The sequence below is a fragment of the Podarcis muralis genome, chromosome 5 (assembly GCF_964188315.1).
Source record: "Podarcis muralis chromosome 5, rPodMur119.hap1.1, whole genome shotgun sequence".
In the NCBI taxonomy this organism is placed as follows: domain Eukaryota; kingdom Metazoa; phylum Chordata; class Lepidosauria; order Squamata; family Lacertidae; genus Podarcis; species Podarcis muralis.
In genome coordinates this window covers 40173818-40198787 of record NC_135659.1, presented here as the reverse complement: position 1 = coordinate 40198787, position 24970 = coordinate 40173818, and the positions used below count along the sequence as shown (strand labels likewise).

General features: G+C 40.8%; 1 protein-coding gene across 2 annotated transcripts in view; it reads left to right on the top strand.

Annotated features, from left to right (window-relative positions):
- Positions 1–24970, top strand: part of PDE4B (phosphodiesterase 4B) — a 253577-nt gene that overhangs the window by 66871 nt on the left and 161736 nt on the right. Inside the window, exon 1 of one of the 2 annotated variants that reach the window (XM_028733177.2) lies at positions 8391–9019. The exons of the other annotated variant lie outside the window; for it this stretch is intronic. Within the exon in view, the coding sequence (XP_028589010.1) occupies positions 8784–9019 (236 nt within the window). The 5' untranslated portion in view covers positions 8391–8783. Of the gene's footprint in view, positions 1–8390; positions 9020–24970 lie in introns of those variants that run through there. 2 annotated transcript variants of the gene reach the window in all.

The window sequence follows — 24970 nt, the reverse complement described above, 5'->3', positions numbered from 1 at the left end:
CAAGCTGTGGGATGAGGAGAGTGGGAGAATTCTTTCTCACAAAATACAAGAAAATGGGTTCCGCTTGTTCTACAAATAGTCCTCCTTCACCCAAAATCTATTTGCATCAGGATAATATTGCTCATAGTCCCCCCCCCCCCCGTCCTCAGCACCAACCCCTTTTTCTTACTCTGAGTTAAACATTCTGCAGGAAATATTTCAGGTACACCAAAAAGATTTTGTGGTACAACTTTTTGTCTAATTAACAAGGCTCTCCTAGTTATTTCTATCTTCCCTGGACCCAGAGCATTGTAGCAGAGCATGGTTGACATCCTGCACATTTTAGAAAAGGGTCGATCATCATGTTTATGTGAGGTACTCATATATGACAGCACAGACACTTGCAAAGCTTTGTGAAATAATGCAGGGTGATTTACCACACTCTGCTGATTACAAAGAAATAAACGGGCTGCCAGCCAATATACATGCTTCTGTGAAGGTTGTCTCCAAAGTGTGCAGTAAGCCTTTATAACTGCAGAAGCATTTGTAGCTGCCTTACTCCTTATTCTCCTCCTGGAATTAGTACTGTTTCACTTCTGTAGTGTCAGCACACACAGTTCTGAAATTTAACTACGGCATATTTCTTTTCCTCTTGATTGCACATAATGACGCTCCAAGCTGAGAAAACCGTGTTTTTCTTCATTCACTTGGTAAATATTTTTGATATGTCCTCAATGCCAAGCAAGCCATACATGCACAGTTCTGGATTGGTAATTTCCATCTACTAATACTCCCTCTGATTTATGCTGGCATCCTTTAAGGAATAATATTGTAGCTGATGGATGCAGAGATTTCTTTGCATTTTCTTTGTTTCAAGTTTGCATTATCAGGTTTTTCCCCAACTGCTAGATTGTCACAGGTAACTGCTTATCTTCCTTTTCATCAGAAATAATAAAAGACCTTCTATATATAATTGTCTACCATGGTACCCAAGACACTCTAGTTGTCATCCCAGTGTTTGAACAAGAAACTGATTGAAGTGCAGGGCAATTTTTTATGCTGCCTTAGAAGGGACAGAATCTGATTCACTTAACCTTAATTGCATAGGCTCTGCTGGGCTAGTGAAAGTAAACAGCAGCTAAATGTAATTTTGGCTATCGCCGCAGGCAGATATTATTCCACATACTGTATACCCAGAAGAAATCTACTGAGCAGAGAGATGCTGTCGGTGGGTTCCTCCTGCCCACACAGCTAGGTAGGTTCTCCACCTATAAACATAATTATAAGTAGCATCTATTCAGAACAGATAGTGTATAAGATGGCAGTAATGATAATTATAACTCTGCAAACTGCCTCACAGTCTTTCTCATCTTCACCATAGACTTTTGAGAAGTGTAACTGGGTGTGAGCTGACTTGCTGAACACCGCCCAGATACTGGACCCAATCCGTGTAGGTTGAATTCCAGCCATATTTTCTCTCAGCGTTCATTGCAAGCAATTGCTTGTACTAAAAGCTGGCATTGCTTTGCAAAATAGAAACATCATTTGAATGGAATTTTCCAAAGTTTCCTTTCTGGTTTTGGGTGAGGTGGGGGAGCTAGTGTTATCTTATCTATAATTTGTTTGAAATCACCCCTTTTTTTAGTTGACAGGGTTAGCATTATCTTTTGGCTTTTAGAGAACATTGTGCTAAGAAGATTCCTAGCAGCTGTTATATGAAGTTTTCCTTTCTTTTGGTTTGACTCATTGTTGCTAATTCCTTTTAGATGGTACAATGACCTAAGTGACAGAAAGAGGAGCCTTGTAACTAATTTTATCCAAATAATGTGCTTTCATGGAATGTACCTTCTGGGAGAAGCACCCAATTACTCTGCCATCAGTATTGTAAAGAGTCAATGAAACCTCCCATCTTTCCCCAGCAAGGCATACAAAATGCCACACCAATATAGCATGATACTTTTGACTTATAACTATGCAGATAGTGAGAGAGCTTTTAATGTTGAGAATCTTAAGTAGAATTCATAGTTTTTGATAATTCTATGGAGATAATAACCAAAATATGAAAATCTAATTGGATCAAATTTTATTGTGAAATTTGCTGGTTGCTTTTGAAGATGTGAATCCTGTGAAATATCGAAAGGATAATTGCAGTGGTTTCCCCCCACAATGGATAGCTTGTTATAGTTTTAGGATGGATGAAAATGGACTTATTCTAGGCTATGTATACACTAATTAATTGTCAGCACAAAAAGGTAGTTTTCTTTAATTTGGCATCGTTCATTCTTGTCCTCAACATGCTTCTTTCAGTCTAGATTTATTTTATCATCCACAAGGGTTGAAGTGGATACCTGAAAAGCCTCTCATTGATTAGGTTATGCAGACTTTTTCCTTCTTCACGTGCCCTTGGTTAATGAAGAATGAGGTGGCATTGCGGACTTGGTGTATGGCCACCCACAATGTAATTAGGAAGGTGTAGATACGCATACATTTGCCATCATCAAGACTGCTTACATCCGTTTTCATCTGTTTCACAATAAGATATTGTTTTTTTGGAGTGAAACCAGTTTCTCAAGAAGCAGTTGGGGAGGGGAGAGAAATGTGCAATAGATCTAGATTGTGTGCAGACTAGGGAGGAAAAAAACAAGTCCTCCTTATCCATTGGTTCTAGGATAAAATGTTGTGTTTACACAGCTGAAGTGTTTTGCGGGCAGTCGGCCTGAAAATTGCAGACACGAGAGAGAGGTACCACTGGGCAATAGACCTGCTAAATTGTAAATAAGTAGGTCCTGAGGCTTTTGTGTGAGGCACCTTTAAAGTAGTTAGGGTGTGTGTAGGATGGGAATTTGCCTTCCATGTAAAATAATTCCTTTTGATTATAAGTTGGAGCTGTCATGTACAAAGGAGATCCTCCCTCCCTCCCTGCCACTCCTGGGATGGGGAGTGTCTTGGCATAAGCTTAGAACAGAAGTTTCACTCTTGCAGAACTCCCCCCTCATCCCAAAGCACTGGGATTGGGGAATACTGGTAAAAACGTTCCACCTGGGCTCTTCCTCTGCACCCCCTCTCCACTCTGATGTTTGCTCTCTTTTCCACCATCATCTCAGCCTGGCATCAGGGTAAGCTTACAGATGTTATTTTCCTTGCAGAAGATACTTATCTGCAGTATTGTTTTTCTTTTTGGATTACAGAGGCACTACAAACCACTTCTAGTTGTTTCTGTATCTACTTGTGCTTCCTTGTAGCGATCCCTCTGACAAACCCAAAATACAGAGGAGGGATCTCACTTCACCTTGTGATTCAGGATGAGTCCAAATCTGATTGGCATTCCTACTTTTGCCTATAATTCCATTCCATTCCACATTAATCTGCAAAATTAAATCTTCTCAAAAAATATTTCTCGGGCTGCATGTTTCCTTGATTGTTTTAAATTGCTGATACCTGCGTTGCACCATTTGGAGAAGTGAATAAGCCAGTCCTAATCCACCCTTTAATTTCGATCTATGTGGTTCATGCTATTTATAAAGGAATTTGAGAATATCATATTCCTGAAACATCTCCAAAGAGGATACCATTTTCCTGCTTCCATTATCTGAGTACTATTTAAAAACAGATTCCAGTTTCTGAGCAAGAAGAAACTATTCTGCTTTCATTGTGGAAAAAAATGTATTATGAGCTAGTTACTTGTTTTCTTTTCCTTATGGATTCTTTCATCAGTAAAATTAGGAGGTGGCATTATTAAGGCCTTACCATGGAGCCTTTCTGCTGAGTAGCATTAACAGTTGTAAACCTAATTAATTTGTTCCTTTTCAAGGCATGGCAATGCTTTCCTTATCTGCAAAACAGATAAGCCACCAACTCACACATTATGACATAGGTGTTTGTTTTCTCTCTCGATACAAGCTTTAATGCCCATTTCTGAAAAAGTAACAAGCTGGGAATATAATAGCTTTTTCAACATGATCTGAACGACTGAGGGAACTAAAAACCGTGACAGTCACCACTATATAGAGAAGCGCCAGAAAGATATGCAAAATTAGGTGTTTGCTTCTAAATTGAAACACAGCCCTGAAATGAGATTACACTGATTATAAGAGTTAAATGGATAGATCAGAAGCCTGGTGGGAATGGTATCCTAGTTCTGCTATGTCTGAGATGTAGCTCATATGTGGGAATGAAGGTCTTGTGTGTATTATAGCCTCAGCACTCTAAACACAATTAATCCCTCTCTCCTCCCTACCCTGCACTTTAAGGTAGGACTGGTGAACTGCTGGCCCTCCCAACCAAAGCTTTTGAAAAGGGCTACCCTTCTTCCTAAGAGGGACGCGGGTGGCGCTGTCGGTTAAACCACAGCCCAGGACTTGCTGATCAGAAGGTTGGCGGTTCGAAGGGTGAGCTCCCATTGTTCGGTCCCTGCTCCTGCCAACCTAGCAGTTCGAAAGCACGTCAAAGTGCAAGTAGATAAATAGGTACCGCTCCGGCGGGAAGGTAAACGGCGTTTCTGTGTGCTGCTCTGGTTTGCCAGAAGCGGCTTAGTCATGCTGGCCACATGATCTGGAAGCTGTCTGTGGACAAACGCCGGCTCCCTCGGCCTATAGAGCGAGATGAGTGCCGCAACCCCATAGTCGGCCACGACTGGACCTAATGGTCAGGGGTCCCTTTACCTTTACCCTTCTTCCTATTTTGCCAGCAGTGGTGAGTAATTGGAGAGGGCATGGTTTTCTTCAGCTGATTCTCTTACACCCTCTGAGCTTCGCAATTGTGTTCTTCTACTTCCTCCCCTGACTTCTGAGACCCTGTGACATGGTGCTTACTGCAGATCTTCCAAATTCTCCCAAAGCAATTTTTTTTTTTTTTTTTGCAATGCTGTTCTTATGTGGTTTGGGAAGAAGAGGTGAAATGTAAGGGGAGGTTGGTTGAGATAAGTATTTCCTCCCTCCCCCTGCCACATGTTTAACCCCTTATTTGCAAATCACAAATGAAAGAGGAAGCACTGCTTCCTGCTTGGTCTGGCTCAGATATATGGGAGAAAGTCAGTGTGTGTGGAATGCAGGTTGGCTGGGGTGGGTGAATGAGAGTGAGGGGCAGCATCCTGCTCAGCCCTTTAAGCTGAGCTGCCTGGAGATGAGTCCAAGAAAGGCGCTCCCTTCCTATCCTAGGACTCACCGCATGATCAATCTGCAGCCTTGGGGAATGATTTTTTTTTTATTAAAAAAATGTTTAAGTAAGGGCTGGAAGGAGAGCGATGAGCATCTCCTGTGACTCATGGATGGTTTCATTGTAATGGCCAAAGAAGGTCTCCTCGTCACTTTATCTGATTTCAAATACCACTAGTAGTGATTAGTGGTGGCATCTTTGCAAAATCCCCCATTGGAGGCAGCAGTGGGGAATTTGGGACACTGCTCCATTGTGTCTAGACTGAATGTAGAGCAGTCATGAATGTAGGCCATGCCTTAAGAATGTGGGTTAAATCACAGACCCTAGGGCTTGCCAATCAGAAGGTTGGCGGTTCAAATCCCTGTGATGGGGTGAGCTCCTATTGCTCGGTCCCAGCTCCTGCCAACCTAGCAGTTCGAAAGCACGTCAATGTGCAAGTAGGTACCGCTCTGGTGGGAAAGTAAATGGCATTTCCGTGCGCTGCTCTGGTTCGCCAGAAGCGCCTTAGTCATGGTGGCCACATGACCCGGAAGCTGTACACCGGCTCCCTTGGCCAATAACACGAGATGAGCACCGCAACCCCAGAGTCACCTAATGGTGAGGGGTCCCTTTACCTTTACCTAAGAATTTTATAGTACAGGATTTTGTCTTGGTTTGAAAATGCTATTCTTCTGTCAGATGTGTATTAGGCGTAGAACGTTAGTATTACTCTCTCTAAGTGTAATATATTTCACAATACATTAAATAACTACACCCCCCCCCCAGCTTTATTCAAATTTAGCGCATTTGTCCTTCATTGGCTATCAGTGGAGGCAGAAGGAAGAGAATAATGTAAATGTTTGTCTATTGATCCACATATGGCGTTTTCAACAAGCTAAAAAGCTACTCATTTTCCATTGGTGTAAAAAATGCATTGATAATGCAAAAGATACCCCCTGTGAGAAACCTTTTGCTGGTGAAAAGATACATGTTTTTTATTTTCTTCATTGAACTCAAATTTTGATTTTTGATGTTTATTTTACAATTTTTGTGGTTACTAATGTAGCATTATTATAATATAGGCTGAGGAGTATGGATCTCTCGTTACAAAGTATGTCATTCCCTTTTTTTTTTTGCGCAGTGTAATGTTTGGGGAGGGGAATGGAATTAGATACAGATACAGAAAAAGATGGTGCTACTCATCTTTGTCTTGGGTTGTCCTTGTGGGAGGTATTTGGAAACAGAGGAGTGGAGAACTTGTCCATCTGCGATTAGACTCCAACTCCCATCAGCCCCAACCAACATGCCCAATGGGCAGGGTTGGTGGGAATTGTAGTGTAGGAGGCCATTTCTGTCATAGAGACCAACAGCAAGAGGAAAAGTTGCTGACACCATCGAACCGACATCTAAGACACTCCCTCCAGTGACTGACTATGAGAGCTGCTCTATATTCTGTCAGGCTCTAACTGTTGTAGCATCATTTGCAGCACTGCCTAGTTTGTTTTTGTTGGGCTGTGCTTTAGGAATGAGTGAAGTCTGTATAACGCTATGTGAAGTTTGAGCAAAAACTTCATACAGTTTTTGCTTTGTTGTTGTTTAGTTATTTAGTCATGTCCGACTCTTCGTGACCCCATGGACCAGAGCATGCCAGGCACTCCTGTCTTCCACTGCCTCCAACAGTTTGGTCAAACTCATGTTAGTAGCTTTGAGAACACTGTCCAACCATCTTGTCCTCTGTCGTCCCCTTCTTCTTGTGCCCTCCATCTCTCCCAACATCAGGGTCTTTTCCAGGGAGTCTTCTCTTCTCATGAGGTGGCCAAAGTATTGGAGCCTCAGCTTCGCGATCTGTCCTTCCAGCGAGCACTCAGGGCTGATTTCCTTCAGAATGGATAGGTTTGATCTTCTTGCACTAGTAGCTGGCAACTACCAACAGCCGGATAGCGTGTTTGAAAGATAGGGTGTGACATCCATACACATACACCCACACCCACCCACATCAGGCCTTAACGGATATGGTAATATTCAGTAACGTGTCTTTCACAGTGTAGGGGGAGGGGAAACTTTCTGCGGGGTGATTAGAACACTGATTGTAATGTTGTTTTAATTAAAAAGTGTACAACAAGAAGGTGTACATCCAAGGAAAGCATTTGATGGCAAGAACAACACAAACTGCATAAAAAGTACAAAACAATGAAATAACCTGTGTGAACAGCAAGCATCCCACCCAACTGTCTGCGCCCTACGGTGCTTCTTTTGCAAGAAAATGTGCTCGCTAATAGAATCAAAGGTACAATAGAATGGGCATAGATAAGGGTCTAAACTCTAAAAGGGTCTAAAGAAGAGAATGAGGTTGACCAGGACCGTCAGCATACCACATGTGCTCCTATTGCAATAGAAATACCAGATTTAAGAAGCTGCAGAATCGGCTGGGCACTCGCCTTTCCTTTCACCTGTCTGAAGTTCTCCTCTAATAATTTTTAAAGCTATGTAGCCTTTTCAACTTACCTCTGCCAGATTTTATTTCGTTCTGTATTGCTGTATACTGCCCCAATGTTTTATGAGAGGGCAGTATTTAAATACTTCTATAAATAGATAATTTAAGAAGCAGTGGCATTAGCGCCTTCTTCCTAAACAGTTCTTAGTGACTATTTAACTCTCGTTTTTGTTTGAGGGCTCAGGTGCGATTTCACCATAAAGCAACAGTGAGCGTGATCTTACCTTGCTGCTCTTGCTTTCCACAATAGCAGTGATTGCCACTTCCCAGGAAGCTCTTAAACTTTTATAGAAAATAAGATTGAGCAAAACGCTACTTATTTAGTTGCTTTTGCTTCCCCCCACCCCATTGCGGGTTTAAAAAATGTTTTAATTTGCCGTCTATTGACTGTAGAGCCTTTGGATGGAGATCTTTATTTTTACATTCTGCTAATAATATGGTCAATTCTAGCCTTGCCTTTGTTTAGAGATCATGAGCTGGAGGCTCTTGGTGTGAGCAGAAGATATCTTCTGAAGCAGTCCGACTGATAAAGTGCCGTGGCACCCTTTATGTATAGAATAAGGAAGGGCAAACTTGCATCCACTTGTCAAAATAAGTTGAACCAATAAGCATGTTGTAGGTGGAGCAACTGCCGTGTGGGCTGTGAGCAAATAATTCTGAATGAAAACCCTTTAAAATAAAACATGCTGGATTTCAAACAGCCATCCTGTAACAAACAGGAAAATAAACTGTGTCGTTTTTCAGAAATGGGGGGAGGGAAGCAAAGTTTGTGTTGATCAGGTATTTTAAACCTAACATAATGTGGGAAAGGACTGATGGGGAGTCCTTATGCATTTTTCATGAGCTGGTATATGCAGCTGAATGAATTCAGCGAGTGTCACACCATGTAGCTTGCAGACAAACCACATCCACAAGGAGGCTACTGACACAGAAAGCACTCTGGCGCATTTTCAGAGGGAAAGCCAGGACTGATCAAGCTCTTTTCTGAAGGGATTGACTTATCTGTTCTTCGATTATGCTGCTGTTGCTTTAGGCAGCCTTTTCATTCAGACCTCAGCTGGCTGAATGACTGGCACGGAGGTTCTCGATTTATCAGCATTTGAATCTGCAGCAATGTCTCTGGGCTGTGCTATTGTTGTGTTTTCTGAATGGTGAAAGCTAACACAACATCCAAGCTATGACAGCAAAAGATTCTTCTAAGGAACTTGCTGCTCCAGAGACGGAGATTTACATAAAGACTTTCAAAGAACAAATGCATTTGGAACTCGAGCTTCCCAGAGTGCCGGGGAACAGACCCACCTCTCCAAAAATCTCCCCCCGCAGCTCTCCAAGGAACTCTCCATGCTTTTTCAGAAAGTTGCTGGTGAATAAAAGCATCCGTCAACGGCGACGTTTTACAGTGGCACATACGTGGTAAGGCTACCTTGATATTAATATCTATTTAAAAGGGTGTTTGTGGCTTTGCTTTCTACACTTTTTTTTTTTAAAAAAGGAAGCCTGTTATCTGTTTACAGTACCTGCTTCAATAGTTAAATCATGTATATTTACATTATTTCTGCAACTGTCCTTCACGTCATGTTTTTCAAAGCAAAGAATATGTTGCTCATAAGGATTTTAGTTAAGCTTTGCTAAATGTGACTTTCAAAATATATCTTTTCCAAGCAGTCTGCCCCAGTGTTGGGAATCTTATCCTGCGATGGATTGTTTTTGGAACCTTACGCTCCAATGTAAAAGACTGTGATGTGCTAGAATTTTGACATGACTGTCATTTGACTGTAGGGCAAAAATCTCCCTCTCACAAAGCATCTTCAAGAAAGGTCTAGCTGGCAGCCAGGTTTCTTAAACTGACAGTTTTTGGTTTTTCAGCCCTTTGTGTGGTGATGTAGCTGACGCTCTGATCTGGAATTTCCTATCACAGAAAATAAGTAGGAAATTGTTCTGTTGATCATGGTATAGAAAATAATAAAGGATTAGGAACCTGATTAGATTTGATTAATCTGTGCTGTGGCTTTTCTCTTCCTGACATGAACTCTGGATATGTTTCATGTATATGCACCTAGTTCCCGCATTTTTAGGTATATGTTTGATTAACATTCCCAAGTATGTTGTAACTTGATTGTGTGGTTTTTGTAAATAAAAATATATAAACCTTTCTCATGTTTATAAACATATTTGTTTATACCTAATTTATAAACTAAGGCGGGATGAGGGTTAGGTGGTGACAAAAATTGTATGTGCTATGTAAGTATGTATACATATATGAAATACACCTTTTCCCTTTGATAATTCATCTACTTACAGTGCAGGGGGGGAAATCATTTAAAATATTTTAGTTTATATTTGTGTTAGGAAAATGCTTACTGATGCATTAAAACAATAACTTTCTAAAAAGGCGGTTTCCTTCTCTTTTTGGCATTTGTTTATAGCAAATGAACAGCTGTAGCAGCTGTTTTGAACATTGACCAATGCAAGTACATTGGGAGAAGGAAGCCTGATGCCACATGACCACAGATTGAAGCCAATATATTCATAATAGACGATACTATAGGGAAAAGCAATGGGAGTGCATTTCAGGCAGCATGTTATTATAAATCAAATTATCTTGGAATGTATCCTTCTTTGGGGCTTACCATACCAAAAAGAAATGTCATAGAATTCAATTTTCTCATGGTTCGAAATTAACTGCACGAGTCAGTTCTGTATAGTTCACTGTCCTAATATCTTAGCTATCCGTTTGCCAGTGCTGCAATTGGAGTATGGTTTGTTTCACTTGGTCTGAAGACAGTATCCGGCTTAGAGACAGTACAAATGGGTTATTGGAAGGATGATGAGAAAGAGGTCAGTCAAATACGTCAGCAGATATATGGGCAGCTGGGCATTTAATAGCACTGTAGATAGATTCTGGGAAAAGATTTCCACTTGTTTTCTCTTCAGATTGTTAAACAGCGACAGAGTGATAAAAATAAAGATGGTACACTCTTCATCTCTCTGTATCTGGCAGAAGTAGCAGAGCACCTGGTAGTGTTCCTTATTTTTATTACATCTGATATATGTTGGCCGCAAAGAAGGCACAGTTGTGTTGTAATGCCAATGGGAAACAACGCTGCTTGACCAGTATTGTTGGAATCCCAGGTGACAGCTGTGCCAAGAGCACTTTTGATTGGTTCCAGCTGATTCACTGGCTATGCCTGGTGCTGGAAAATAGAGATCAGGCTGCTGTCATAAAAGTTTTGGTGGTTTCTAGGTGAGACGGTGGTAACACACTTCATGTGAAGCTGCCCTTGAAGACAGTTCAGAAACTTTAGCTAGAGCAAAATGTGCTGACCCAGCTATTTATCCAGTATAGACCAAGACTCTCACAGTGCATAATTCATAGTGCTAGTTCTTAACTTTGAAGCTCTAAAGTCCTGATTACCTCATCAGATGTCTCCTTCCATATGAGCCCATGCAGCAGTTACTCTCTGACATGACTCTTCTGAGGATTTCATCTCGTGGAATCGAAATGGCCTTCCTTCAGGGAGTGTGAGCTGTTCTGCACTAAGCAACCCTACAGAACTCTATGCAGCCCTATGGCAGTTGTGGACCTCTCTCGTCTGAAGGATGTTTGTAAAGCCCCTGTCCTGCTGGCTTTGTACGAACAAATGCAAAGTGGGTTGCATTTTCCATTTTCCATTGGTCTTTTGCATTACTTATACTCGTTCCCTACCTATGAACCAATCTTCATTCAATATGGGAGGTTGTCATGATTAGATTGTTGGGCACTGGCACCCTTGGGCCTTCAACTGCTGTGTTGTTGCAAGACCTATGAAGCCATTTCAGGTTCCTCTCCAGTTTCTGTAGTGCAGCCTCCTAAGCAGAAGAACCTCAGTAAAGGTGAAATACTTGCCTTTCTGCTGTTGCTGTGATCCCCATGCACAACCCTTTTCCTGTCCATATCCTTTGTGGGGTCCAAGCAGAGCAGCTTATGTATGCAGGCTAACAGAGGGCCAAACATCTGGACGCTTTCCGGGTGTGGCAAGCCTTCTATGGAAGCTCCATATCTGGTATAGAGTTCTATGACTGGGACAGCCATGGTATAGTTCAAGAGACTTGGTGCAGGTACTGGTTGTGTGCAGTGAGGCTTATGTGCACTGCCTTTTACACATGGGCCAGGGTAGGAAGCTGTGTTGAACCTAATATTTAATGATATGAGTTACTTTTCTTGTTCTTAAAATGTGGTCCTAACCTACTGGATAAATAAATTTGTTAATAAACTTATTTCTTATTCTGGACTGCCCAACTGTTTCCTGCTGCTTCTTTTGGCTACTTAAAGGATTTTGGTTATAGTTGATGGCATATTTTAATGTTGCATAAGCTGTAGCACTGCAATAGCTTTCACAGAAACATTTCCATTAACCTCCTGATAATTACTCAGGAGTGTGCTTATGCAGGTTTGCAGCTGCTTTATAAAGAGATGGCAGTAACTTTAAACACTTAAATGTCTTTTTTGTTTTACATGTGTTTATATTGTGAGAGGAGAATGTAAACATGTGTAAATCGTGTACTTGCAAATTACATTATCCTTGTCCCTGCTTTCAGAGGCAGACATTCGGAACATAACATAATACCTTTTAAAATGGACAAATGCTGTGTTTTTGTCTTTCATTTTGGATGGGTCTGAGTGTCTTGCTTGATGGTTAATTAGCACGGTTGCTGTATTTTGATAGTATTAGCATTCTTTGCAAGCCTAGTGAACGCTGAATTTGTATGTACACAAATGATGACATTTATTAATCTGCCAAACAATCTGTAGTACTACTTGTATTTGCAAATAAGAGAATTCTACCTACTCACCCACTTGAACAAATGGTTTGGAAGTTGTTTTGTGAAGCTTGTAGAATCACAGGAATCCAGATTTTTACATTAAATTTCAGCCTCATGGCTGCATCAGCCTCTAACATGGCTTTCAGTGTTTTATTTTTACGATGTCTTTCAGCTCTAATGATCCGAGGACAGCTAACAAAGTACTGTATAAGAGCAGAAAAGTTTTAATATGAAGTATTAAAACAATAAATTCAAGTAATCACAACAATAGTGGCAGAAACAGTGGAAGCAAAACATTAAAAATTATAGCAGTAAAGTAAAATAAAACCAGATTCAAGTCCCCGAGGTTTTAAAAGCTCTGGCAAAATAAGGTTTTAAAATACATGAGATGAGCTTCCCTGGGGAAGACATCCAACAGATGTCACCGTCAAGAAGAGCCTCTGCTTGATGATAGCCATTGTGAGCTTAAAGTATCTCCCTTGAAGAGACCCTTAAAATACAGCAGGTTCATTTGGGAGAAAGTGATCCACTAAGCGACACATACTGATGTTGCCAAAGTTCGTCATTCCCTGGCTCAGACTGCAGATTTGCCCAGCCCATAATGCTTGAATGTATTGCAAAACAAAACCACTTAGAATCATAGAGTTGGAAGAGACCACAAGGGCCATCGAGTCCAACCCCCTGCCAAGCAGGAAACACCATCAGAGCACTCCTGACATATGGTTGTCAAGCCTCTGCTTAAAGACCTCCAAAGAAGGAGACTCCACCACACTCCTTGGCAGCAAATTCCACTGTCGAACAGCTCTTACTGTCAGGAAGTTCTTCCTAATGTTTAGGTGGAATCTTCTTTCTTGTAGTTTGGATCCATCGCTCCGTGTCCGCTTCTCTGGAGCAGCAGAAAACAACCTTTCTCCCTCCTCTATGTGACATCCTTTTATATATTTGAACATGGCTATCATATCACCCCTTAACCTCCTCTTCTCCAGGCTAAACATGCCCAGCTCCCTTAGCCGTTCCTCATAAGGCATCGTTTCCAGGCCTTTGACCATTTTGGTTGCCCTCCTCTGGACACGTTCCAGTTTGTCAGTGTCCTTCTTGAACTGTGGTGCCCACTTTCCTGAGAAGTTTTTCTTTGCACAGAACTAGGATCTCCGCACTAACTAAAGGGAAGCCAAGTGAAGGTGTGAACTATTGTGAGCCAGGTTCCACTTGCACTCTCAGAAACAGCCCATCCTGCCAATAGTACATCCAACTAAAAAGCAATAGATAATACTGAGTCATCTCAGGCTTTGTCATGTAACACCGCAAGAGACAGAAGAACATCAGATGAAATGATCTGCCTACAGTCGCTTGTCATTCATTGGAATGTTGGTTGCCTTTAATCATCATGTTGCTGTTTGTGTAAGATTTCCCCCCTCCAAGGATCCCCCATTTTTATTAACAATGTAAATAATTACTTATATTGATATGCAGTGGACTCATGGCAATGTATTTATTATTTGAACCCCCTTTTTCTTTTTCTCTTTTTTTGAAATCTGGAGGAATATATGCCAGGATGTTAGTAGTTATGGGGTATGGTTGATGTGCCAATCATATATGTGCATATACCCATTAAAATATAACAATATATCATTGTTTGGGCAGCTGTGATAATACAGTGCGAGGAGGATCTACAGACCTTTGTAGATCTGTACACTTATTCCACAAAGCATCAAAATCCTTTAAGTTAGGCTGTGTTCCTTCTGCTGCTCAAATTTATATCCAGGTGTGCTACAACAATAATTGCTTTGCTTTAGTTTATTGCTTGCTGTCGTGAGTTTTATGGCAAGACAAAGTGGTCATTTTGTGTTGGTCAAAAAAATCCAAAAAACAAGCTACTAGTGCTGCTAGAACAGTGTTTCTCCAGCTTTTTTCTCTGGACAACACTTTCAGAATAAACATTTGCTCACCCCACACCTATTTTTTTTAATTGATAAGAAATTCATTGGAAAACAAAAAGAAGCAACTCTTGGCGGTGCTTAATTTATAACACAAAACACAAGTACTTTATAATACGATCGTGGGTCATCCAGAAAGTGTGAAACGATGCAGCTACATAAGAGCAGGAATCATTCCCAAAATATAGTACCGGTAATAAATGACTCTTCCATATATGTGCCTTAAATATGTATACAAGCTCAATGAGCGGCATGAGCTTGCTTTTGCCAGGTAATCTCATATATATTAGGTCTAATTTGAGACAAACAAACTCTCATCTCCTCTCATCTACAAAAATAAGCCTTTTTGTTTTCTGAACTTTCATATTTGTAAGACTTGACAGAGTTGCTTGGGCCTGTTGCTGGTCTCAAATTGAATGAGTGTTCTCCAGCATTCTGTTCTAACAGCATTTTCTGGATCGCAACTAGGACTGTCCTCAGTATCACATGAAGCTCTTGCTCTCATCTTGAAAATTTATCTATCCAAATTCTGCAAATAATAACAACAATAATAAATTGATACTACACCACACCACACCACTACACTACACTGAGATGTTTAAATGTTTCTTTGATTGTCCTTGAATATTCCCACCACACATGCCATCCTCTCCTGTTACACCAGTGTGGCACATCACACCCTTTGGAAACCACTGCTAGAAGCTAGTTTGAACATTTCACTAGTAGCGCTTAAATCATTTGTGGACCTGGTTTGACCAGGGACCATGAATGCGTTCGGAGTGGACAATGACCATTCCACTTCTCTGAAAACTGATCATCTATGCAAAGCTGCTGAGAAAAGATACTTCCAGACGGGTTGTTTTATCTTTATTCCCTACCCACCACAGTAAAGTACAGTATTCATTCAAAACTTCATGCTGCTTAGTTCTGAAGAGCAATAGTCTAAGTCAAATTACAAACAGCCTATATGCTCTCATTAGTTGCTTATGCTCAAAGTATTTAAGAAATTAGTAGGTTTAATGAAATATGGTTAGTCTTACGTTTTTCATTAGTTTTTCATTCAGCATATGACTCCCAATCAAATCCACTTGTACCTTCATTCTAATTATTCTTTTTCATGCCTGATCTCTCTTGAGACTTAAAGATGTGTTTACTGGGTCAGCTCTCTAACTCAGTGGAACTTATTGCTTGGTATAGATGTGCTTAGGATTACAGCCTAAGGCAGAATTAAGTTGGATCTCCTGCTCAGATACCAGATCCTGTTGACATGAAGCCTATAAGGATAGTTTCTTTGCAAAGGGACATGAACAAGGATAGTAGTATCCTGTTGGTTTTGGAAGCTGTGCTATACGATTTGTTTGCCTGCCTATGACAGTTATTCCAGTTAAAACGTCTAAAGAGTTTTCTCCACTATTCTTCTGCTGTCACTGAGCATGACTGGAGCTGAACACTGAAAATATGAGCATTTTTCTGAACGTTATGCCTTCCTGCTTAAAAGTGTTGCACAAAAAGTGAAGCACAAAAATCGAAGCTAGCTTTGATTTAAGAATTTAGGAGCAATCTAATGTTGTCAAAGCAAGGTTGAAGGAGAGGGGCTCCTCATCTCTGGTGCCCCAGGCGTGGAAGTCCATTCCCAAACAGCCTCACCTGAGCTTGCTCTGTTACCCTTTAGGTATCTGTCAGGTTAAGACGTTTTCGTTCTCGGGCATTTTAATGGTTTTGTATTTTAAGTATTGGAAGTATGCTGTGTTTTAAACACCAGAAATGAAGTTTTCACTCTGCTGCTTTAATGGACATTTAATTGTTGTTGTACATTTTAATTATTTTGTTTTGTATGCCTTGCTGTTTGCTGCTGTTCTGCACTATGAAGTGTCCTGGGAGAAATATTAGTGAAGGGTTGTCTATAAATGCCTTAAATAAAAATAAATAAATGCCTAAAATAAATAAATAATTCCAGCACCCTGTTTCCAACAGCTGAAAGGCAGAAGGGGCAGGGAAGTATCCAAACAGGGAGTGGAGGCAATGGACCTGTTTGTATTGCTTGTATTCAGTGTTTGACATTCAGAGGCTCATGCCTCCAAACATGGGTGCTCATAAACATGGATGCTTTCAATTTTCCTATTGTGGCTGAATTTTGCATAGCTGCATATTTATACAATTTGTCTACTGAAAGCTGTTGTATCACAGCATAATTGTGGATGCAATTAAAGGTAAGCTTAGGGCTTCAGTAAAAAGAAATCAGTTTGAAAAGTAGGTGAAGGATGTTCAGGAATAAATAGAATGTGATAGTGCTTGTCTTGAAGAGGTCTTCAACGCCTTTTCATTCAAGTATCCTTAGAGTGCTGTTATAATATTCATTTCCTAAATTTCAAAATAAATGCTGCTAAAGTGCTGCTGATCCAAAATCCATTTAATTCATCTCCAAATTACTTGCTATTTATAAAAAAATAAAATTGAAATTTAATGCTTGGACCAGTACTGTCTACAAAATGTGCATTTATAGACCATTGAGACAAGTCTCAAGCCTCCTTTACACTAGCCCTGTTCAGGCATTGTTCAGGCACAGAGAAGAAGGCCGAAGAACCATACTGCCAATCCTGCCTTCAGCCTCTTGTGTGTGCCCTGCAAGAAGTCAGAAGAAAATCAACTGGCACAGTCCCACTGCTTCCTTTTGCAGTAGAAATGTTCTGTCTATGTTCTATGTATGGGAAATGCCTGAACAGGATTACTGCTATGAGATTCATTTTCAAACTGTGGATCTTTATCCAACCAAAATGGAACCATTTAAGCACACACACGAGGGAGTCTTGGAGCAGCAGTCTTGGAGTCCCAAGAAATAGATTTTTAAAAAAACAACAATAAAAATACACTGAACTCCAAACAACTTTATTTTGTTTGGTGGGCCCAAGATGCTAACTGTTTATTCGAGTGGGAGAAAAATATGGAAATGGTCAATGAATGGAGTAGCCTGAAAAGGGGCATTCCTTCCTGGAACCCTTAACAGGAGTGATCCACACTGCAATATTTTATTGCAGACCCCACTTGTACTCAGCTTTATATCAACTGTGCACAATTGACAGCGAACAGACAGATGAATCAGAAAACCATACTGATTTCAAAGCAAGACAATAAAGTGATAAAATAGGACGTACCACCCCTGATCTCAGGATTCCAAAACTTACAACTGTCAGTTCTGAGGGAAGGCAGGCAAGCACCCGTAGCCCAGATGGGGCTTGTTAGCTTGGGGAGGGTGTGTGTGATTCCTCAGCTGGAGAAAGCTCAGGACAGGTGAAGCTCACATGACTTATCAACCCCAGCAGCTATAACAGGCCTGCGTCCTGGCCAGGCTATAGCTCTCCTGATAGATTATTTGGTGCGCAGCCACAGTGTGGAAACCAGTGATGAGATACCAAGCAATCTACTGTTCAAATTAGGCCCCAATGTTTTCATTACTCAATAATGGAGTAGTACAGAGTTCAGCTGGCTGTCACAGGAGCTAGCATGGAATCAGGAAGCCTTGATGGCTATTTACCGTGCAGGGCTGAGTGAAAGCCTGCTGGGTGAGTTGGCAAGAATGGACTCACCCAGTTCCCTGGAGGCGTTGATGCAACACCATTATCCAAGAGGCTGGGTTTTATTGGAATAAAAAAGGACGGTAAGAAACTTTTCCTTGTCTTTATACTTTCCTGGGCAACCAGTCGGGAGCGGCTGACAGCATCCTGACAAAGATCTATGCTGGGAACCAAAAGACTGTGTGCAGTCTATCATGGTTGCCTGAATGCATTTCACTTCCTGCTTTCTACTGCCGTCTCCCTGATGTCCCTGAAAAGCTGTTCACTAATGTTGAGGGACTCTTCAGACAGGAATCTATGAGGCCATGAAAATGCCATTGGAAGGGGAAACAATTAAATCCCAATGCATGCACAAAACCACAAATCATAGCATCCAATTTTTAAACACATTTAAAACAAACGTAATGTTTGAAAATGTGTTCCTAATAACCCTTACATACTTCCACCCATTAATCTTAACTCCTTGAAATGAACTTTGCATTGCCTTAGAAGATGGATAGGGAACATTTTTAAGCCTAAGGGCCATATTCCTTTTTGGGCAGCCTTTTGGGGGCCAGTGATGGGTGGGATCAGAGGCAAAAGTGGGCAGAGAAATGAATGTAAATTTGACCTTTGTATTGTAAAGTAGCTTCTACACAAACACTTCCAGACAAGCAAGAGCCATTATTAAGAGTTTAAGAGGCACATTCCACCCAGGCAAAAACAAACAAACAAAAAACAAAAAAACACCACAAAGGAGGTTGTGAAGCAAGGCCAGGGAAGGTTGTGGGTGAGTCCCGTGGGACAGAGAGGTTATATTTGTCTCCAGGCCTGAGGTTCACCTCTGTTTTAGATGATGTATAATTTCTGATTTTGGAAAATTATGAGAGGAAGACTGTGCATAGGCTTTTCCTTTACATGCCAGTCAAAAACTGTTATACAGGTTGTGTGCTTAAAGAATAGAATATATTTGTTCAGTAAGTAGTTCAGTAAGCTAATAAATTCTGTGGAAGGTATGTCATTGTGCTTAGGTTCAAAACCCTCCCATTGGTAATTTGTTGGTAGTGCTGAAGCTTCACAGAGTGCAGATAAAATGAGCAAATTGCGACCTCTTAAAATTCAGTACAAGGTAAGTGTCAGATCCTTATTTAGGCATGTGGATAAATGGGTCAGACTTACATGCTGAGTACTAGACAGCACCTAGGGATACTTTGCTGGATAATAGTCAAAGCGTCTCTATCAAACCATGCCTTGCATTCAGCTTTTCACTACAGCGTCTAAGCTCTGATGCGCATTAGTGCAGAATACATATTTAATTGCTGTAGGTGGCTCTAAAGTTGAGAATTTTTCTTGATATATTTTCAAAATCCAATCTTACAATTGCTACATGACGGAAACCAATATTGCAAGTATAACCCCATAGCAGTAATTAATTTATAAACTCTGTTTCTGGAGAATGAATGCAGATTTTTGTGTGTGTTAACTCTAAGTCTTCTGTGATGTAAACTGATTTCCTTGTAATTGTGATCCATAAACAAGTGGTGGTGGTTAATCCTTATGAACAAATTAAAATATAGCTTTAGTAATCTTCATGGACTTTGCTGATAGTGATGCAAAGTTAAAATGGCATTTCTGGCAGCAAATAATACACTGCATATATTATTTTTTATTTTCCAGAGATAATAAGCTTAGATATGTTCAGGATTTCAATAATGCTGTTCCTTCACATAGGCATTCAATCTGAAATCCTCTGGAAGCTTTCTGGAAACAGAAAAAAACCTGTATACTGGTAACTCATAAGTTACACACATTTAACTTACGTGTGTTCAGCTTTATAAACTTGGCAATTAAAAAAAACACCTGTTCAGAAGGTCCTCCAACCTTCTGGAGTAGACTTTAGGAGGATACACAGGCATACCCTCCAACATTTATCCGATGAAACTAGGGATGTCCTATTCCATAATGATGATTTTACGATTTATACCCCACACATCTTATTCGGTTGCCCCAGCCACTCTGGGCACCTTCCAACATATATAAAAACATAACAAAACATTAAACATTAAAAAAACTTCCCTATACAGGATTACCTTCAGACGGCTCAGGGATCAGATAACTCCATACCCTTCAACATTTCTCCAATGAAAATTGTGACATCCTACCACACCCTTCAACATTTCTCCAATGAAAATAGGGACGTTCTAAGGAACAATGGGACATTCTGGGATCAAATCAGAAACCGGGACAGCTTCTCTAAATCAGGGACTTCCCTGGAAAATAGGGACACTTGGAGGGTCTACACAGGGAGAGGAAGTTCTGTTTCACAAACGGGAATCTTCGCTCTAACAGAACTTATTTGGAGACTACTATGCTTAGGCGCCAGCATTGCATTGTCTTGAGTCTCTTTGGTTTGTAAAACTGTGGCATTTAGGCTAAAGCAGCGCTATGATCATATGAACCCAGCAGGAAGTTCTAGACTTCTCTGTAGACATTTTTCAGGAGCAAATGCTGTGCAGTTCACACACAGGCTTTATGTTCAGGAATATATTCCCATAAGAACTGTGCATAAACCTGATTCAGAGGAAGATCAAACACTGTTTTGATATGCTGTTCCTACACACTGTGGGGAAATTTATGCAATGAGATAAGGCCAGTGTTTGTTTTTTAAAAAGATACAAACCTGAGATCTCTTAAAAGATTCTGAATTGTGTCTTATTATGAATCTCTGGATTTGTTAGGACTAGGAACACTAAGTTTAGCAAAATGCTCCCAAGATGTATCACTGGAGAATTGCACATTGCAATTCAGCTAAGTCTATTTTTATTTATTTTGTTTAAAACATGAAGAACCCACTTAATCTTTTTTTTAAAAAAAACCTTTTATGTTGTTTTTGATAAGTAGTATATTTTCACTGCAGTATTTCCTGTCATTTGTTTAAGCTGAAAAGACTAATGAATTGCAAATCTACTCTTACTACACATTTTTATTAACACAGAACTGTATAAAATATTGAATGAAGTGCTTGCTCCTTACACAGTTGCATCATGATTGTACCATAATTAAAACCATTCCACAGCTATGCTGGCATACAAAAGAGACCCATCAAAATTCCCTAAAGGTCAGTCACCACACTTAATCATGCAAGAAGATAATAAATGAGAATAGGAGTGACTAAGCTGAAAGAGAGTAACTGAGAATAAAACCACAGTTGTTTAGTAACTGAGCGTGATAAAATACATTTGATGCATGCTGCATGAGGGAGGGTTGTGATGTGGCACAGAGCAGCCTTCCCCAACACAGTGCCCTCCTCCAACTTGGTGTTTTTGACTACAACTCCCATCAGCCACTGCCAGTGGAAGTGGTAGTCCGAAAGATCAAGGGGCAGCAGGCTGGAGAAGGCTGGAGGGTGAAGGAAAAGGGGACAGTATTGTCTTCCCTGGTTCTATCCCCCAGCCCAGCCTGTCACACTATGGCTATTGGTTATCTCTGTGTGGTGTAGTGGTTAAGAGCGATAGACTCATAATCTGGGGAACCGGGTTCGCGTCTCCGTTCCTCCACATGCAGCTGCTGGGTGACCTTGGGCTAGTCACACTTCCTTGAAGTCTCTCAGCCCCACTCACCTCACAAAGTGTTTGTTGTGGGGGAGGAAGGGAAAGGAGAATGTTAGCCGCTTTGAGACTCCTTTGGGTAGTTATAAAGCGGGATATCAAATCCAAACCACCACCACCACCTCCTCCTCCTCTTCCTATGGCCCAACTATCATTGTTTCTAAGATCAGGCCTAGATCTTTGCCTAGGTAACAGTGACAGATGGAAGAATCTGTCCGTTTCCATTCTCTCCATTTTTCATTGTTCCGATCTTAGATTCAGTTACACATATTTTGCAGCAATTTGCAGTATATTTATTTATTTTCAAAAGTCCTGGCGAGGAAACACATTTTAATATGCAGCTTTAACTAATGTGTACATTTCTGCAAGAAAAATTTTCCCTGGTAGAATGCATCTTTGTATGTTATTTGCACTACTACCCTCTATTTTCTTTTTGCATACTTCCTATTAATATATGCATTTTTGTAAACATTGTTTGGTTGGAGAACTATGTTGCAAAATTTGGATATGTGTGAATTTTGAAAGATGGTTGCATCTTGGTTCACATATTGTTTTGAAAAGTGTGAATTTGATAAGGTAAAGGTAAAGGGACCCCTGACCATTAGGTCCAGTTGTGACCGACTCTGGGGTTGTGGCGCTCATCTTGCTCTATGGGCCATGGGAGCCGGCGTTTGTCCGCAGACAGCTTCCGGGTCATGTGGCCAGCATGACTAAGCCGCTTCTGGCGAACCAGAGCAGCGCATGGAAACGCCGTTTACCTTCCCGCCGGAGCGGTACCTATTTATCTACTTGCACTTTGACATGCTTTTGAACTGCTAGGTTGGCAGGAGCTGGGACCGATTTTGATAGTCAGCTTTAAATGCGTCTCTCACCCCCTCTCCTTTTTAGAAATAAATCTCTCCCCCCCCATCCAACTCTAATAACAACTAGATTGTGTCCTTGGTGGTTCTGTTTTGTAGTTCTTGGGTTTTTTAGTCCAAGAGTTGTGTTTTTTCCTGCTCCCCTCTCCTCTTTGGATTTTGATCTGGTCCTGGGATTGACTTGCTTCCTTCTGTGATAGGTTCAGGTAGTCTCACTTCCAAAATTCTGCCTAGGTGTCTTTGGGATCTGCCTCAGCATGCCATGGTTCTCAGCTCCCAATCCATGCATCCAACTGCTTACAAGGAGCACTAACATATAACGTAAACTGCATTTTTCTGTTAAAATATTGCAAATTGCTAATCTTGTTTTCAACTGCACGTTATATACATTTTTATTGCATGTTGACTTTGCCTGAAACCTCAGTTTTGCATGATTTAAAGCTGGTTTTTCTCTTTTTACAATATAAGCACAGTCGGTAGAGCATGAGACTCTTAATCTCAGGGTCGTAGACGTGAGCCCCACGTTGCACTAGATGACCCTTGTGGTCCCTTCCAACTCTACAGCTCTACGATTCTGTGCATGTATATGTTTCCCATACCTCCCAAGATTTTTTCATCTTGTTTTTCTTTATTGTTGGCACATGTTTCCCTCCCTCCCTCCTTGAAAATCTCTAAATAACCTTTTTGTATTTCTTGCAAGCTTGTTTTTTTTTTTTTAAAAAAAAACCATTATTTCAGGTAACCCTTTGCTAAACTGCTAGAATTGAGCTGGGCAGATGGATTCGCCATGTTTGGGCTCTGTGCTGCTATTCTCAGAATCACCTGTATATACAGAGAGAGATAATCCCCTGGACATCATTGACTTTACCTCTTCTGAGGTTATACTAATGCAAGATTTCTTGGCTGAATTTTGACTCTTTCCCACTATGTGTCTTAACAAATACAGAGAAATAGTATCTCTAAACACAATACCCAAGTAGCTGGCTTTGGATTCCCTATTCTATTTTTTTTATTATTTCACAGTAGCCATTTGTGAGACTGCGCAAGAAAGAAGGTATCAAAAGTTGAATAAAATATTTCTCCCTGTCTGTCCAGGCAGCCATAGTTCCCCCTTCAACTTGACAGGTTTCTTACTTGTAGCCCAAGGTCATTGTTATGGTGTTTGTGTGAGCCTTCTGCTTCAAGAAACCAGCACTGCAGGTAATTCTACATGCTAGCCTTTGCTAAGCAAGCAGCATCATTCACAGGAAACTCACACATGGGCTGTGCCTTAACTTGCATATATGAGCCCCATTCTATGCTTAGGAATGGTAAAACAGGCAGGGGTGTGTGTGAGCATGGAATGGAATGAAAAGAGATGAATAATACTACTTTAAATAATTATATATGCACTATAGTCATACCTCGGGTTGAAGTAGCTTCGGGTTGCACATTTTTGGCTTTTGCCGCTTGCGCATGCGCAGACGCTCAAAATGATGTCACATGCATGCGTGGAAGCGGCGAATCGCGACACACGCACGCGCAGACGCGGGTTGCGTTCGCTGCAGGATGCGAACAGGGCTCCAGAATGGATCCCGTTCGCATCCAGAGGTACCACTGTATCTCATAAACCACCTGTAAGGAAAAAATATGCTTCTAATATGGCAAGGGATTTATTGCAGCAAGAATGAAATAAAAAGTCCAAGTTTTAAAATAAATCTATTGCTTTCAGTGTTATCTGACTTTTACTGTATATGTTAACTGATAAAGTTAACTGGTGGTGTTCAAGGAAGTGACCGTCCAGTGCCGGCTTGTGCTGGCCTGAGTGCGGAGGAGAAAACAATATTGTTCATTTTATTTTATTTTTTGGTCAGGTAGCTTTCCCCCTTGATACTAGGAGGCTGGAATTAACTAACTCAGGTACAAGCTTGCCATAGTTGGAAACTTGCTTTTGGGATCCCTGAGAAGAATGGAGGAGCTTTGGATTAAAGGTGAGCAGATTGTTATCAGACAGCTTTTACACACACACACACACACACACACACACACACACACATACAGCAGCAGGGGTGTGATTTCCTTCTGGTGGCAACCTCACACACCAATGAGATTCTACTGCAGTGGAGGACCACTTCGAAGCATTTGAGGGTACAGGGAAGGCTGCTACTGGGCAGGCTGTTTCTTAAAAAATATATCCATGTAAAAACAGAATACCATGCTTTATAACTCAAAATTCAGCCATTATATCTTTAAGCCTTTTCCCACACTAACTATTTCTCAGTTTTCCTTTCCTTCACACACTGATTTGCTGTGAGACAAACTGAGATAGAATCCTACTAAGAAATCCTACTGCATATTATTCACCTGTTATCATCAGTGCAATGCAAGCTATATTTTTGTTAGATTCCACTCTTTTAGTGAAAGGCATTGAGGCATTATTTTCCCCCTTCTTCATAGAAAAAGAAACAAATGCTAAATGTGTTAATTGTAAGATTTCTAATGCTTCTGAATGTGCCAGAGGTGGGGAAACAAAAGCCACAGGTATCGTCAGTTAATCCCATGTGCATTTTGAGCTGGGACTCTTTTATCAGAGGCAGAATAAAATCTGAGAAAAGCTTTCATTCAT